Source organism: Doryrhamphus excisus, chromosome 1, assembly GCF_030265055.1.
Source record: "Doryrhamphus excisus isolate RoL2022-K1 chromosome 1, RoL_Dexc_1.0, whole genome shotgun sequence".
NCBI classification, from domain to species: Eukaryota; Metazoa; Chordata; class Actinopteri; order Syngnathiformes; family Syngnathidae; genus Doryrhamphus; species Doryrhamphus excisus.
In genome coordinates, this window is record NC_080466.1 from 36249973 (window position 1) to 36263083 (window position 13111).

The 13111-nt window shown below is 40.8% G+C and overlaps 1 protein-coding gene across 5 annotated transcripts in view; it reads left to right on the forward strand.

Annotated features, from left to right (window-relative positions):
• Positions 1-13111, forward strand: part of astn1 (astrotactin 1) — a 256497-nt gene that overhangs the window by 141704 nt on the left and 101682 nt on the right. For all 5 annotated transcript variants that reach the window (XM_058065280.1, XM_058065284.1, XM_058065285.1 and 2 more), the window contains 2 exons: positions 3336-3440; positions 9735-9923. In XM_058065280.1, the coding sequence (XP_057921263.1) occupies positions 3336-3440; positions 9735-9923 (294 nt within the window). The remainder of the gene's footprint in view (positions 1-3335; positions 3441-9734; positions 9924-13111) is intronic.

Sequence of the window (13111 nt, forward strand, 5' to 3'; positions counted from 1 at the left end):
AATTCCATCCCGACAGCACCCACTGGAATCGGTGATGTTGCAAATGTTAGGCAGTTAGGCCGTGCACACTCCGAACTGGACCGGATGAACCAATAACTGAGCATCATATCCGCATACGGATTGTGCATGCTGATCAATCTATCATAACTAATGTGGCTTCCATTGATGAAAGTAACACAGATCGGAGCTTTACATTTCCCGATCTTTGTATTCCCATGTTGTCATCATTGTATGTACTTTGATGTGTTTGACTCATTGTGGTTGTATTAGCGCACACATTTGACATTTTATGAATCCAGGCTGCTTCCAATAGAATCCCCTGGCACTGTCTGCATGAAGAGAGATTACCAACTTGGATGTTTGCAAAGTGAAGTGCCGTCAAATTAATCATTGTGTCAGACAATGAGAGCAGAACGCCCCAGGGCTAAAAGGGAGACAAGGCCTTTCAGCGAGAAAAATATCCTGCGGTACTGTATGTGTTTTAGCCGTGTTGTTCCTTTTAACTGCCAGGGATGAGGTTGGCCATGGGAAGGTTATGAAATGGTGTGTTCTTTCCGTGCTGGGGAATCAGTCATTCCAGGGAACTATGTCCCAGACCACGGGGAAAAATGAATGGAGCTGAAGGTGAAGACAATGCTGGAACATCTCACTGAAGGCCTTATTCATCAATTTCCTAGGTCAGGCCTTCGCCAAATGTTGCATTTTCACTGTGTTGTCGTCGAGGGCCTTTTCACGCATACATTTAATGTTCTATATTTATACAACACTTCACCATTCATATATTTTAACTGCCTTTCTACTATAATTTATTTTTTTTGTATTTAATTTTTTAAATTTAAGTAAACATTTTTTGTTTTTAATTTTTTATATATTTTTTTAAATGTGTTAAATTGTTTTATTTTATAGCCTATCAGTTAACATTCACACACGACTTACGCCGGCATTGCTTATACCTGATACTCATATATCCTATTATATTCTTTTCATATGTCTGCTATAGTTCATTATTGCATATTTTTTGCTGAGACGCTCCTCAATTTGTGCCATTGTCGTTTTTTTTTTTTTTTTTTTGTTGGTTTCAAGGAGAGAAGCCACCCAGTGACCCTTACAGCTAGAGCCATGATGCAGTAGCATATTTGGCATTATCGTTATCTTCTGTGTTGACACTGGAGGTCAATTCAGATTTGTTTTGCTTTAATGTGACCTCTATCTGATTTTTTTGTCATGCCAATGTGAACAGTACATTTCAGATTTTTTTGAATGCGACCCAGGCTGCTTTCAAAAGTCGATGCTTCATTCTCCTGAAAGGGGTAAAAGTGTGACATAGCAAACAAAGAAACTAACGTGCTTATTAAAATAAGCAAGTATAATCTATACTTAAGTCTGTATATAAAGAAAAACATGAAAGAAGATATCACATTTTGGTATATACTTTATGGCAAAAAAAAAAAAAACGTTGGCTGAACACAGCAGCAGAAGGGACCAAACGGCGGTGTCAAGCAGGATATGTTGCAAGTTGGCTCGCTTCTTGTTTTCAAAGTAAAAGCACTAAGGTATCACTATGGTTGTTTTGTATGAGAAAACTAAGGGGGTGTTTAAATTTTGTGAAAATAACCGAAAGTGCGTTGCTCACTTCGGCTAGCTTAAATTTTGTCAAATTTGTCTGAATTAAATTGGTATTTGGACAAATAAATGGAACACTTGGATCTAAACGGCCACTTTCTCGCCTGACAAATGTCAATAAATTGATGTATTTAAAGAGTTTAGAGTTAAAGTGAAATCAGATTCAGCCTGTCGTTTGCGGAGCATAGGAGCACAATGCATTGTGGGTTATCATGTTGTAGTGTAAACGCTTTGCATGCTGTCTGATGGATTGGGTATTCAATATGGAGTGTGGATAGTATGGACATGGAAGTATGTAGTAGTTAGTATGCGCTTTCGAACACAGCCTGTGTTCCTCAAGCATTACTCTTGGGGAGTACTCTGGGAATATGGGTTACCGTATGTATTGATATATTTATTTTATTTTTTTGTGAAAGGCAAAAAGATGTGATGATGCAACTGTACAACAGAAAAGATCATGTCTGGTGCAGTTTTAAGCCATAAAAACGCTGCTAAAAGTGCATTTTTTAAGAGCTTGGCATGCATCTTTGCCATGTAATAGGATGCTCCACAGCAAACAAAATCAAAAAGCATGGAGCCATGTAGCGTGCATGAGGTTACGCATTGCAAGGAAATTTTAATAAACATGCACATAACACGTGTGCAAAAATGTGTGGACACACATTTCAGTTCAATGTGAAAATTGTAAATAGTTCATTGGAATGAATGTGAGTGTGAATGGTTGTTTGTCTATATGTGCCCTGTGATTGGCTGACCACCAGTCCAGGGTGTACCGAAAACAGCTGGGATAGGCTCCAGCACCCCCTGTGACCCTTGTGAGGATAAGCGGTAGAAAATGAATGAGTTAGTAGTTCATATGTGAATTAATTGAGATTTTCATTTAAAACAGCCATTCTGTGTGTTTTTGTGTTTATGTTGTGGCATAGTTGTTGTTTTTTTTATATTTTGTCTGAATATATATGGCTAAATTTGAGTCAAAGGGAAAAGGTTATGCTTGAAATGTCTCTTCCATAAAAGCCGTTCCTCCCTTTTCTTCTTATATTCCACTATTTTTATAAAAAGGATGAGAGTCTAATCTTTATTTTGGCATATACCATATTTACATTGCAGTAGAACATACAGAAGAATCTTCTGTATGCCTTGAAATATCAGTCTAATAAAGTGGCCGGTTGGGATTGAACGGGGCATATGCTACCGTTCCACTGTATGTTTTGTGAAGGCATGGGAATACAGTTTGTTTAAAATGTGCAAATTAGACAAATTATGTTTGAACTGTGTTTTTTTTTTTTTTTTCAAGCGGGTGCATCCATAGCTCATGAAATACCTAGCAACCTACGTTACACCACCACATTTCTCACCTCATCTAAATAATTACATCTGCTGGATGTTTCTGGGGAGGCTGAGCTGCATGCACTTTCTGCTTTTTTTTTGATCCGAAGCCAAGAACTCTAACACAAATCTCTCATCTCTCATCTTGTCTACATGAAATGTTCTCCCAGTTCTACAGGTCAAGTCAACTTGAATGTGTATAAGTCAAGTTTCATCTTATACTCAGCCGGGGTATCCAATCAACTATGGAGACATTTGCATTTTAATGATACATTTCCTGCAAACGTTTACATCTGAAGTTGTAAAGTACCACAGGCCATTGTCCATATCATAACAAATACTGTGTCCGTATTAGTAAATGTGTTTATCGTGTGTCGTTGCAGGCATGGTGAACTACAGCGAGGTGACTGGCTATCCTCTTGTACAGCGTTGGAGTCTTCGCTCCGTGCTTTACCATGTCAAACTCAATCAGTGGGTCTTATCTCAAGGTAGGTGTGGTTGTGCTTTCAGCAATTGACAATAAATTATTGTTATTTAAAACTGAAAATACAGTTTTATGTTGGAGATTTAGCTTCTGGATTAGCATTCTGAGGGACTGTTAACAAATAATTTGTAATTAATAATTATTGTTATTGGCTGCACGGTGGTCTAGTGGTTAGCGCGCAGACCTCACAGCTAGGAGACCCGAGTTCAATTCCACCATCGGCCATCTCTGTGTGGAGTTTGATGTTCTCCCCGTGCATGCATGGGTTTTCTCCGGGTACTCCGGTTTCATGCTAGGTTAACTGACCCCTCCAAATTATCCATAGGTATGAATGTGAGTGTGAATGGTTGTTTGTCTATATGTGCCCTGTGATTGGCTGGCCACCAGTCCAGGGTGTACCCCGCCTCTCGCCCAAAGACAGCTGGGATAGGCTCCAGCACCGCCCGCAACCCTCGTGAGGAAAAACGGTAGAAAATGAATGAATGAATTATTGTTATTGGCTGCTGGGCGGACTAGTGGTTAGCGCGCAGACCTCACAGCTAGCAGACCCAAGTTCAATTCCACCCTCTCTCTGTGCGGAATTTGCATGTTCTCCTCGGCTGGGATGTGAGTGTGAATGGTTGTTTGTCTATTTGTGCCCTGTGATTGGCTGGCCACCAGTCCAGGGTGTACCCCGCCTCTCGCCCAAAGACAGCTGGGATAGGCTCCAGCACCCCCGCGACCCTCGTGAGGAAAAGCGGTAAAATGAATGAATGAATGAATGAATATAACACATAGAAAGAAAATACTTCATTGGGGACCCATTCCAGGGACCCATTCAATTCACTATTCACCTAATAATTCCAGCAGTCAGTTTTTTTTGCAAATGTTGATCCAAAATCAGTAGAGAATGCTGAAGTCAAGCTAGCAGGAGGGTTTGGAACGGGAAGAGGGAGCCATGTGTCAAAACTAGGCATTTTTAAGGGCATATCAATTACTCGCAGATGTTCGCCATTCGCCGATGGTCGTGTAGTTCTACTGGACTATGTAGTAGTAAGTAGCAGTACCAGTATTTATTTTGAATGGCAAGTTGAGCTTCTCTCTCGACAAGACCAAAGTTATTTTTTATCTCCTGTCACTGTGAGTTGTCACAAGAGTACGTAGAGTCTCCAATGCCACTTGCTGGCCTCTGATGGAGAAACTGCTCAAGCACTGCGGGTATTTTTATGGTCATTGACACGGTGTTAGCTGAGCATGCAAGTGTTTGTTTTTTTTTTTTTTTGTTGTTTTTTTACAAGCAGTCTCTCGGCCCTGAGCTCAAATTTACAAGTGTTGTAAAATGTGTTTAAAAGAGTGTTTGTCTGTGTATGTCTCTGTAAAAGAGTGTTTGGAAGTGAAGTCTAAGCTATAGCCTGACTGCACTTCAGTATGTGGGCACAGTCCTAGTTCTGGAAACTATTGACTGTTCTTGAGCACCTTTTTTTTAATTGTAAATTGTGTTTTTTTTCCATTGAGGTGTATTTGTATTGAGTTGGTGAAAAAAAATTAGTGTTTCATATTAAAACTAGGGGCTGCACGGTGTTCGAGTGGTTAGCGCACATACCTCACAGCTAGGACACCAGGGTTCAATTCCACCCTCGGCCATCTCTGTGTGGAGTTTGCATGTTCTCCCCGTGCATGTGTGGGTTTTCTCCGGGTACTCCGGTTTCCTCCCACATTCCAAAAACATGCTAGGTTAATTGGCCACTCCAAATTGTCCATAGGTATGAATGTGAGTGTGAATGGTTGTTTGTATATATGTGCCATGTGATTGGTTGGCAACCAGTCCAAGGTGTACGCCGCCTCTTGCCCAAAGACAGCTGGGGTAGGCTCCAGCACCCCGGCGACCCTAGTGAGTATAAACGGTAGAAAATGAATGAATGAATGAATAGTTGTTTTCATGTAAAACATGTTTGTGTTACTTATGTTATGGCGGGCTGCACAGCAGATGAGTGGCGCGCAGGCCACACACAGCTAGGAGACACAAGTTCGATTCCACCCTCGGCCATCTCTGTGTGGCGTTACCATGTTCTCCCCGTACATGCGTGGGTATTCCGGTTTCCTCCCACATTCCAAAAACATGCTAGGTTAATTGGCCACTCCAAATTGTCCATAGGTATGAATGTGAGTGTGAATGGTTGTTTGTCTATATGTGCCCCGTGATTGGCTGTGGCCCAGTCCGGGGTGTATCCCGCCCAAAGACAGCTGGGATAGGCTCCGGCACTCCCTGCGGTAGAAAAAGCAGTAGGAAAAGCGGTAAAAAATGAATGAATGAATAAATATTAAAACTATTTAAAAATCTAATATGTTAAATATTATATTTAAAATGAATTGCCCAGTAAATACCCAAGTATAAGTCACTGGACTGGATGAAAATGACACCAGAAGTGTGGACACATTTTTATCGCTTGAACACTGAAGTGTAAATTCAGCCTAGTTTTCTTGAAACACTGAAACACAATATTCCGCCTGCTTTCGGCACAGTTCTAGCACTACTCAGACAAGATAAGAATTTAATTATCACTGATATCTAATATTCCTCCATGCATATGAGTACATGGAACAAATAAAAACCATTATATTATTAGCCAGTGCAACTTGATAGCTTTGACTCTCTGAAATTTCATTATAGGTACCTGAATATGAAAAGACCATTCTTTGCAAAAACACTTTTTTTTCTCTTGGTATTGTACAGTATATTGAGATGAACAGATTGCGGGATGGAACCATTGGCGAAAAGCTAAAACGAGGCCACCAAACACAAATGCATATATTTTTTAATATCTTTTTGTATTTCACTGACAGCCTATCATATCAGAGATGTGTGTCACAGCAAGACCAATGTATTCAGACAGCCGACGCTACACGCACTTCACAGAACTGTAGATAGGTGTTTAGTCAAGCATCCTTTTCTCCTGGCTGCGGGTATTTTTGTGATGATTGTACCAAACATTGTCAGAATGATGAATGATGATTTTTTAAATAAAAATATACAGTGAGGAATACAAGTATTTGATCCCCTGCAGATTTTACAGACCCTTAAAAAGTCCATCACTAGCCTATCACGTTTACATGAGGAGTTTTTCTCTTTCCGAATGGAATCTTTCCGAAAGACCTTTCCGAAAGCAATGGTATACATGGAAAGGAATATTCCAATCGCGTGTCTACATGCGCCGCTATAATCAACCAGAATAGCCAATGGGGCATGCGCAGTAAGACATAAAACGTAGTCCATTCCAGTGTTGTGCTGGTGCACAATCTCTGATAACCCCCATCCGTTAAATCAAAGTGCCTTACCGATGCTTTTCTTGCTGACTGTGCTGCCAACTCCCTTGACATCAACCAGCTCCTCGGTTGTCATTGTGGGCTTCACCTTTGTCAAAATCATCCATGGTCTGGATGTCCATTCCAGTCTGGTGCAAGTCTACAATCTTGTTGAAGGGCTTGTAGTCTTTTCTAGTCCTGTGTCGGTCTATAATTTTATGTCTTTTAGCTGATTCTAGTCTTGTCCGGGGCTACAATCTCATTGTGGTTTTGTAGTCCATTCCAGTGTTGTGCTGGTGCACAATCTCTGATAACCCCCATCCGTTAAATCAAAGTGCCTTACCGATGCTTTTCTTGCTGACTGTGCTGCCAACTCCCTTGACATCAACCATTGTGGGATTCACCTTTGTCAAAATCATCCATGGTCTGGATGTCCATTCCGGTCTGGTGCTAGTCTACAGTGTTGTTGATGGGGTTGTGCAGGTCTACAGTCTTGAGGTCAGCTCTTTGGTCTTGCCCATGTGGGTGGATAGGTTTGAATCTAAGAGAGCATTTGTATGTCAGGTGTCTTATTTACATAACAAACTGAGATTAGAATACTTTCTTAAAAGGGACTGTTAAAGCTACGATAAAAACTGTTCATATCTTAGTATGTCAAATACTTCTCCACAGTAAGTGTCTAGTTTCAGGATAGCTCCCAGCAGCTTCCTTCCTGGTATTGATGTACTGTATTTAGATCGGTAATGCTGAAACTTCTACTTACATCCACCGAGGGCACAGTTGTTGTTTTTTTTTTTTTTTCCTTCGGTCTCCACCCGACCTCTCCTTTCCTGCCATTTCCCTCTTTAGCTCGTCATATTTCAAAAGCCACCAGAGGGTTGAAGCTTACAGGGGTTTTACATCCGAAAGCAAAGAACTCATTGCTCATCCACCTAACGATATATGTCTCTCACTTGAGTGAGCTCCTAATTTATTTTTAGAGGGGAAATAAGAGCAGACGGTGTGTGAGAGCTTGGTTATTAATACTACTTCTCCTGGAAATGATAAACCTCCCATTGCTGTGTGATTTCTATTATTTGCTGTAGCGATTCTCCTGTGCACGGGGAAATAGTGGATCTATGCGCAGCAGTGTTGCCAACTTGGCGATTTTGTAGCTAGATCGGTCAAAATTTCAACACCCATTGATGACATTTTCTCAACAGCAACTAGTGACAAATGTAGCGACATTTTCTGGGGTCCTTAGAGGTTTTTTTTTGGTATTTAGGGACTCAAAAGTGAAAGCATGTATTTTGTGTTCTCACTTAGGCAACAGCAGGTGTTGCAAAATGTTTTTTGTTTTTTTTGCATTTTTTTTTTGCATTTCTGCATTGACTACATGTCGCATTTGCCAAACATTGCACAACCAAAAAATCTTATATCTGGTTTTGGCCGTAGCTTGAAGCAGAATACACTTTTAAGGGTCATGATCAGGGTGCTGGGAGTTGTTGTTGATGGTTACAAAATTAGATTACATTCTGATGCATTCTGATTACAGAATCTTGTCAGTGTCTTTTTGATAAATATTAAAATCTTATTTACAATTGCTTTTTCACATTAAAAAAATGAAACATGAGCAACTAGAGATGATAGTTGATAGAACCACCGCCGTGGTTCATCTGCAGAATGCTGCTACCAGACTGCTGACAAAGCCCAGTACATTCTGTTGTTTTTGGGGTTTTTTTTTATTTAGACAAAAGTAAAACATATACAGTAGGGCTGAAGCTATCAAATATTTTACTACTCGAGTATTCTACAGAAAAAAATGCTAACATTTCGATTCATCAAAAAAAATATTTTACTTGGTTAAAGACCAATAATAAATTCACAAGAAAAAATGTCACTTAAATGAATGACCAATTAGTTTAATTATACAGATTTAATTTTATAGATAATCAAAGGTTTTATTTTGTAAATTGACATTGTAATAGTGTAACTGGTAGTTATTTTTAGAGCTGCAGTATACGTATGTACACATTATATGCAATCTGACTGCACACACAAGAAACAATGAAGCAAGCAAACTAGAAGACAACTAGGATAGGCTCCAGCACCCCCGCGACCCTCCTGAGGATAAGCGGTAGAAAATGAATGAATGAATGAAAAAGGATATTGTAATTGTTTTGGAACGGGGTAAGTTTTGGAATGTGCATTGGTGACATAAGTGATTCCTCAAAGCAGAAAAAATAATAATCATATCCTTTTTTGTAATCAAGGTACTCAAATTATTTGAATAATTGTTGCAACTCTAGTGTACATCAAATGTGACATCATTTTTAAGTACATTTTCAGAATGAAATAGTGCCAGAACAAGCTGCTGCAAAACAGCAAATATAAGTCATTGGAATAAAATAAAAATAAAATAAATTGGAAAACAGAAAAGACATGGAAAATGAAATGATAAAGATTCAGATCACTGATTGGATTTAACTTGACATTGTGAAATACGCCTTGTTGACCTTTTGAACTCACTCACAGATAAAAAATACTGCAGAATAAAATTTGGACTACCTCAAGGTCTCAGGTTAACACATTTGATACTACAATTGTGCACATCTGATTGCACTCACAGGCACCCAAGGAATGTGTTTTTGTGTGTATACTCATACACTTGAAAAATGAGTGGGAATACTGCTTACAGAGCCTTAGATGGGCAACCGCCTGTATATCTTCAGGATTTACTAAAATGTTATGCTCCCTGAAGATTCCTGAGGCCATCTGATACAGATTTGTTGTGTGTCCTTCCAGCAAATATAGTAAAAACTAAAAGGTCTACAGGCGTTTGAAAGGCCCTAAGTCTATGGAAGTCTTTGCCCTTTTCCATGACTGACACCTCTGCTCTAAAAAGTCAGCTAAAAACACTTAAATATCTCACTGTTGATTTTGACTGATGATTTTGTATTGTACTGCTTCACATAAGTGCAAGAATCAATTTGTATTCATTGAATAACTCCAATAATTTTCCTCATTTGCGTTGCAGCCTTTAGTGCGGCGATCCACTCCCTCGATGGCGCAACGCAGCGGAGCGACTTTGAGGTCATTCTGAAGGAGTTTGGGAACCACTACGTACAGGAAGCCATGTACGGATTCCAAGAGTCCTGCACCATTTGGTACCCAAACAAACAGGTTCAGAGACAACTGTGGCTAGAATACCAGGACATCAGTAAAGGTAGGTTCCGACACATAAAGAACATAAACACATACAGTAATGTCTTTAGTGGGTGATCATCAAGGAACACCAGCTGTATCCACAGTGGACTGTGGTATTGTTGTGTGTCTTAGTGTGTGTCTTAGTGAGGGTAAGCAGCATAGAAACTAGATGGATGTATGAACCTTGCACCTTCAACCTTTTTAGAGAGCTCTTTGCTTGTTTCTTCTGCAACACTGACACGCATACCCCCGGCCTATGGTTTCTTCTTATAGTAATTACAAAAAAAAAACAAAGAATAATTACACAACAGGCTGCACGGTGACCAAGTGGTTAGCACGCAGACCTCACAGCTAGGAGACCCGCGTTCAATTCCACCCTCGGCCATTTCTGTGTCAAGTTTGCATGTTTCCCCGTGCATGCGTGGGTTTTCTCCGGGTACTCCGGCTTCCTACCACATTCCAAAAACATGCTAGGTTAATTGGCCACTCCAAATTGTCCATAGGTATGAATCAAATCAAATCAACTTTATTTGTAGAGCACTTTTCCTGCAGAGACATGCAACACAAATTGCTTTACAGAATTAAAAACAATTATCACAATTAAAAAGAAAAACAATTACAAAGAAAGCCCCTCCCTCGTACCCTCCATACTAGACACACACACACACACACACAGTAGGGAGACATGGCATAGCACTGAGGACATTTGGGGCCGTCCACACTGGGAGGAGCCACAGGCCGTGCCATCGGGCGACCCGCACCCGGACTCCGACAGATGGCACCCCCTCAGCAGACCCGACACAGCCCCCAGTGTGGAGGACCCCCCCTGAGGAAACACTGAGTGTGAATGGTTGTTTGTCTATATGTGCCCTGTGATTGGCTGGCCACCAGTCCAGGGTGTACCCCGCCTCTCGCCCAAAGACAGCTGGGATAGGCTCCAGCACGCCCACAACCCTCGTGAGGAGAAGCAGTAGTAAATGAATGATTGAATGAATAATTACACAGTTTTTTTCACACAACAATTAACCTGTGGAAATATTACATCTTCTTTGATTGACTGACTAAGTAAAAATAAATCTTATCATTAGCTGGTCAGTGTTCCTTATTGTGTTATATGTTGTTACCGCTGGTTGTCACCTGTCACTCAGAGGGTTGCATTGCAAAATGGTACAGAATCCATTATGTGTTTGTTTTATTTACACTCCATGTTGGATTTTTCTTTGTGCGTTGCTTAAATTTGCTGTGTACTGAGTCCGCAAATATTTAAAGTTAAAGTAGTGGCGTGCTTGCCAGTACTTCTCTGCCTGTTGTTTGCAGTTGACAAAACTACATTTTTCAGTTTCCAAGACATACTTGCATTTAGAGTGAACATGAGCGTGAGCGGATTCAGTATGTCTGCTTGTTTTTCGGAGTTACTAGTAAGCATTAGTAAGCATTAATAATTGCCCGGTCCTTCATGCTGCTTCACCTTCTTGACGCCACACTTTTCACAGATGGTTCCAATGTGCACAGCCATCATTTATGTTCACTTGCGTTCATTTGTCCAAGGACAGCATGGCTGCACTGCTGTTTTATCTGCTTCCATGGATAAAAAAAACGGTTAACCATAACGTAACCCATCAATAACAATAGTTAATAATAATAGTAATAATAGTTTTTTTCTACTTTGTGTTTGTATGAATGAGTAAAAATATATTAGAAAATATTTGTTTTGATGAGACGTGCAATTTTATTTTGTTTACATTACATTACTATATTATATATTCATTCATTCAATTTCTACCGCTTTTCCTCACAAGGGTTGCGGGGGTGCTGGAGCCTATCCCAGCTGTCTTCGGGCAAGAGGCGGGGTACACCCTGGACTGGTGGCCAGCCAATCACAGGGCACATATAGACAAACAACCATTCACACTCACATTCATATCTACGTATGGACAATTTGGAGTCGCCGGAGAAAACCCACGCATGCGCGGGGAGAACATGCATACTCCACACAGAGATGGCCGAGGGTGGAATTGAACTCTGGTCTCCTAGCTGTGAGACCTGCACACTAACCACTTCCTTGCCGTGCAGCCAGCTTGTAATTATTCATTCATTCATTCATTTTCTACCGCTTTTCCTCATGAGGGTCACGGGTATGCTGGAGCCTATCCCAGTTGTCTTCGGGCGAGAGGCGGGTACACCCTGGACTGGTGGCCAGCCAATCACAGGGCACATATAGACAAACAACCATTCACACTCACATTCATACCTATGGACAATTTGGAGTGGCCAATTAACCTAGCATGTTTTTGGAATGTGGGAGGAAACCGGAGTACCCGGAGAAAACCCACGCATGCACGGGGAGAACATGCAAACTCCACACAGAGATGGCCGAGGATGGAATTGAACCCTGGTCCTCCTAGTTGTGAGGTCTGCGCGCTAACCACTCGACCGCCGTGCCACCCATATTATATATATTTCACTGAAATTTCTGATCCCTCTCTCCGTACATGCGTGGGTTTTCTCCGGGTACTCCGGTTTCCTCCCACATTCCAAAAACATGCTAGGTTAATTGGCCACTCCAAATTGTCCATAGGTATGAATGTGAGTGTGAATGGTTGTTTGCCTATATGTGCCCTGTGATTGGCTGGCCACCAGTCCAGGGTGTACCCCGCTTCTTGCCCAAAGACAGCTGGGATAGGCTCCAGCACCCCCCAGGAACCTCGAGAGGAGAAGCGGTAGAAAATGAATGAATGAATGAATGAATTTGAAATTTCCGGAGTGCCGAAACTTGTCATACATAATACATAATGGTACATATGTGTTTAGAGATTTTTATGAAATTCATATATATTTTATTAATAATATTTTACAAAACAATGAAAGAAATGTTACTTGAGTTAAAAATACCTTCAGTCCTTCTCCAAAGTTTATGAGCATGTAAATACATGGAATGTACTACGTTTCTCATAATGATCCTGTTCTGATCAGTTTTAGAGCAATTGTTAAATATTCCAGTTGCCCTGGACGATATGTCAGAGGAAAAGGAATTGTTTTCAATGGGAAAGACTTGAAACCAGAGTCATATTTCTTAATCCCCCCCTGGCATCTTGCAAACGTCCTGGCCTTTTGCAGGGAATAATGAGCTCGCTGGAGAGTTTGATGATCCATGTCCTCACCCCTTCCTCCAAATATGAGGCCTGCTTGACTGCAGCCTCCTTTTCT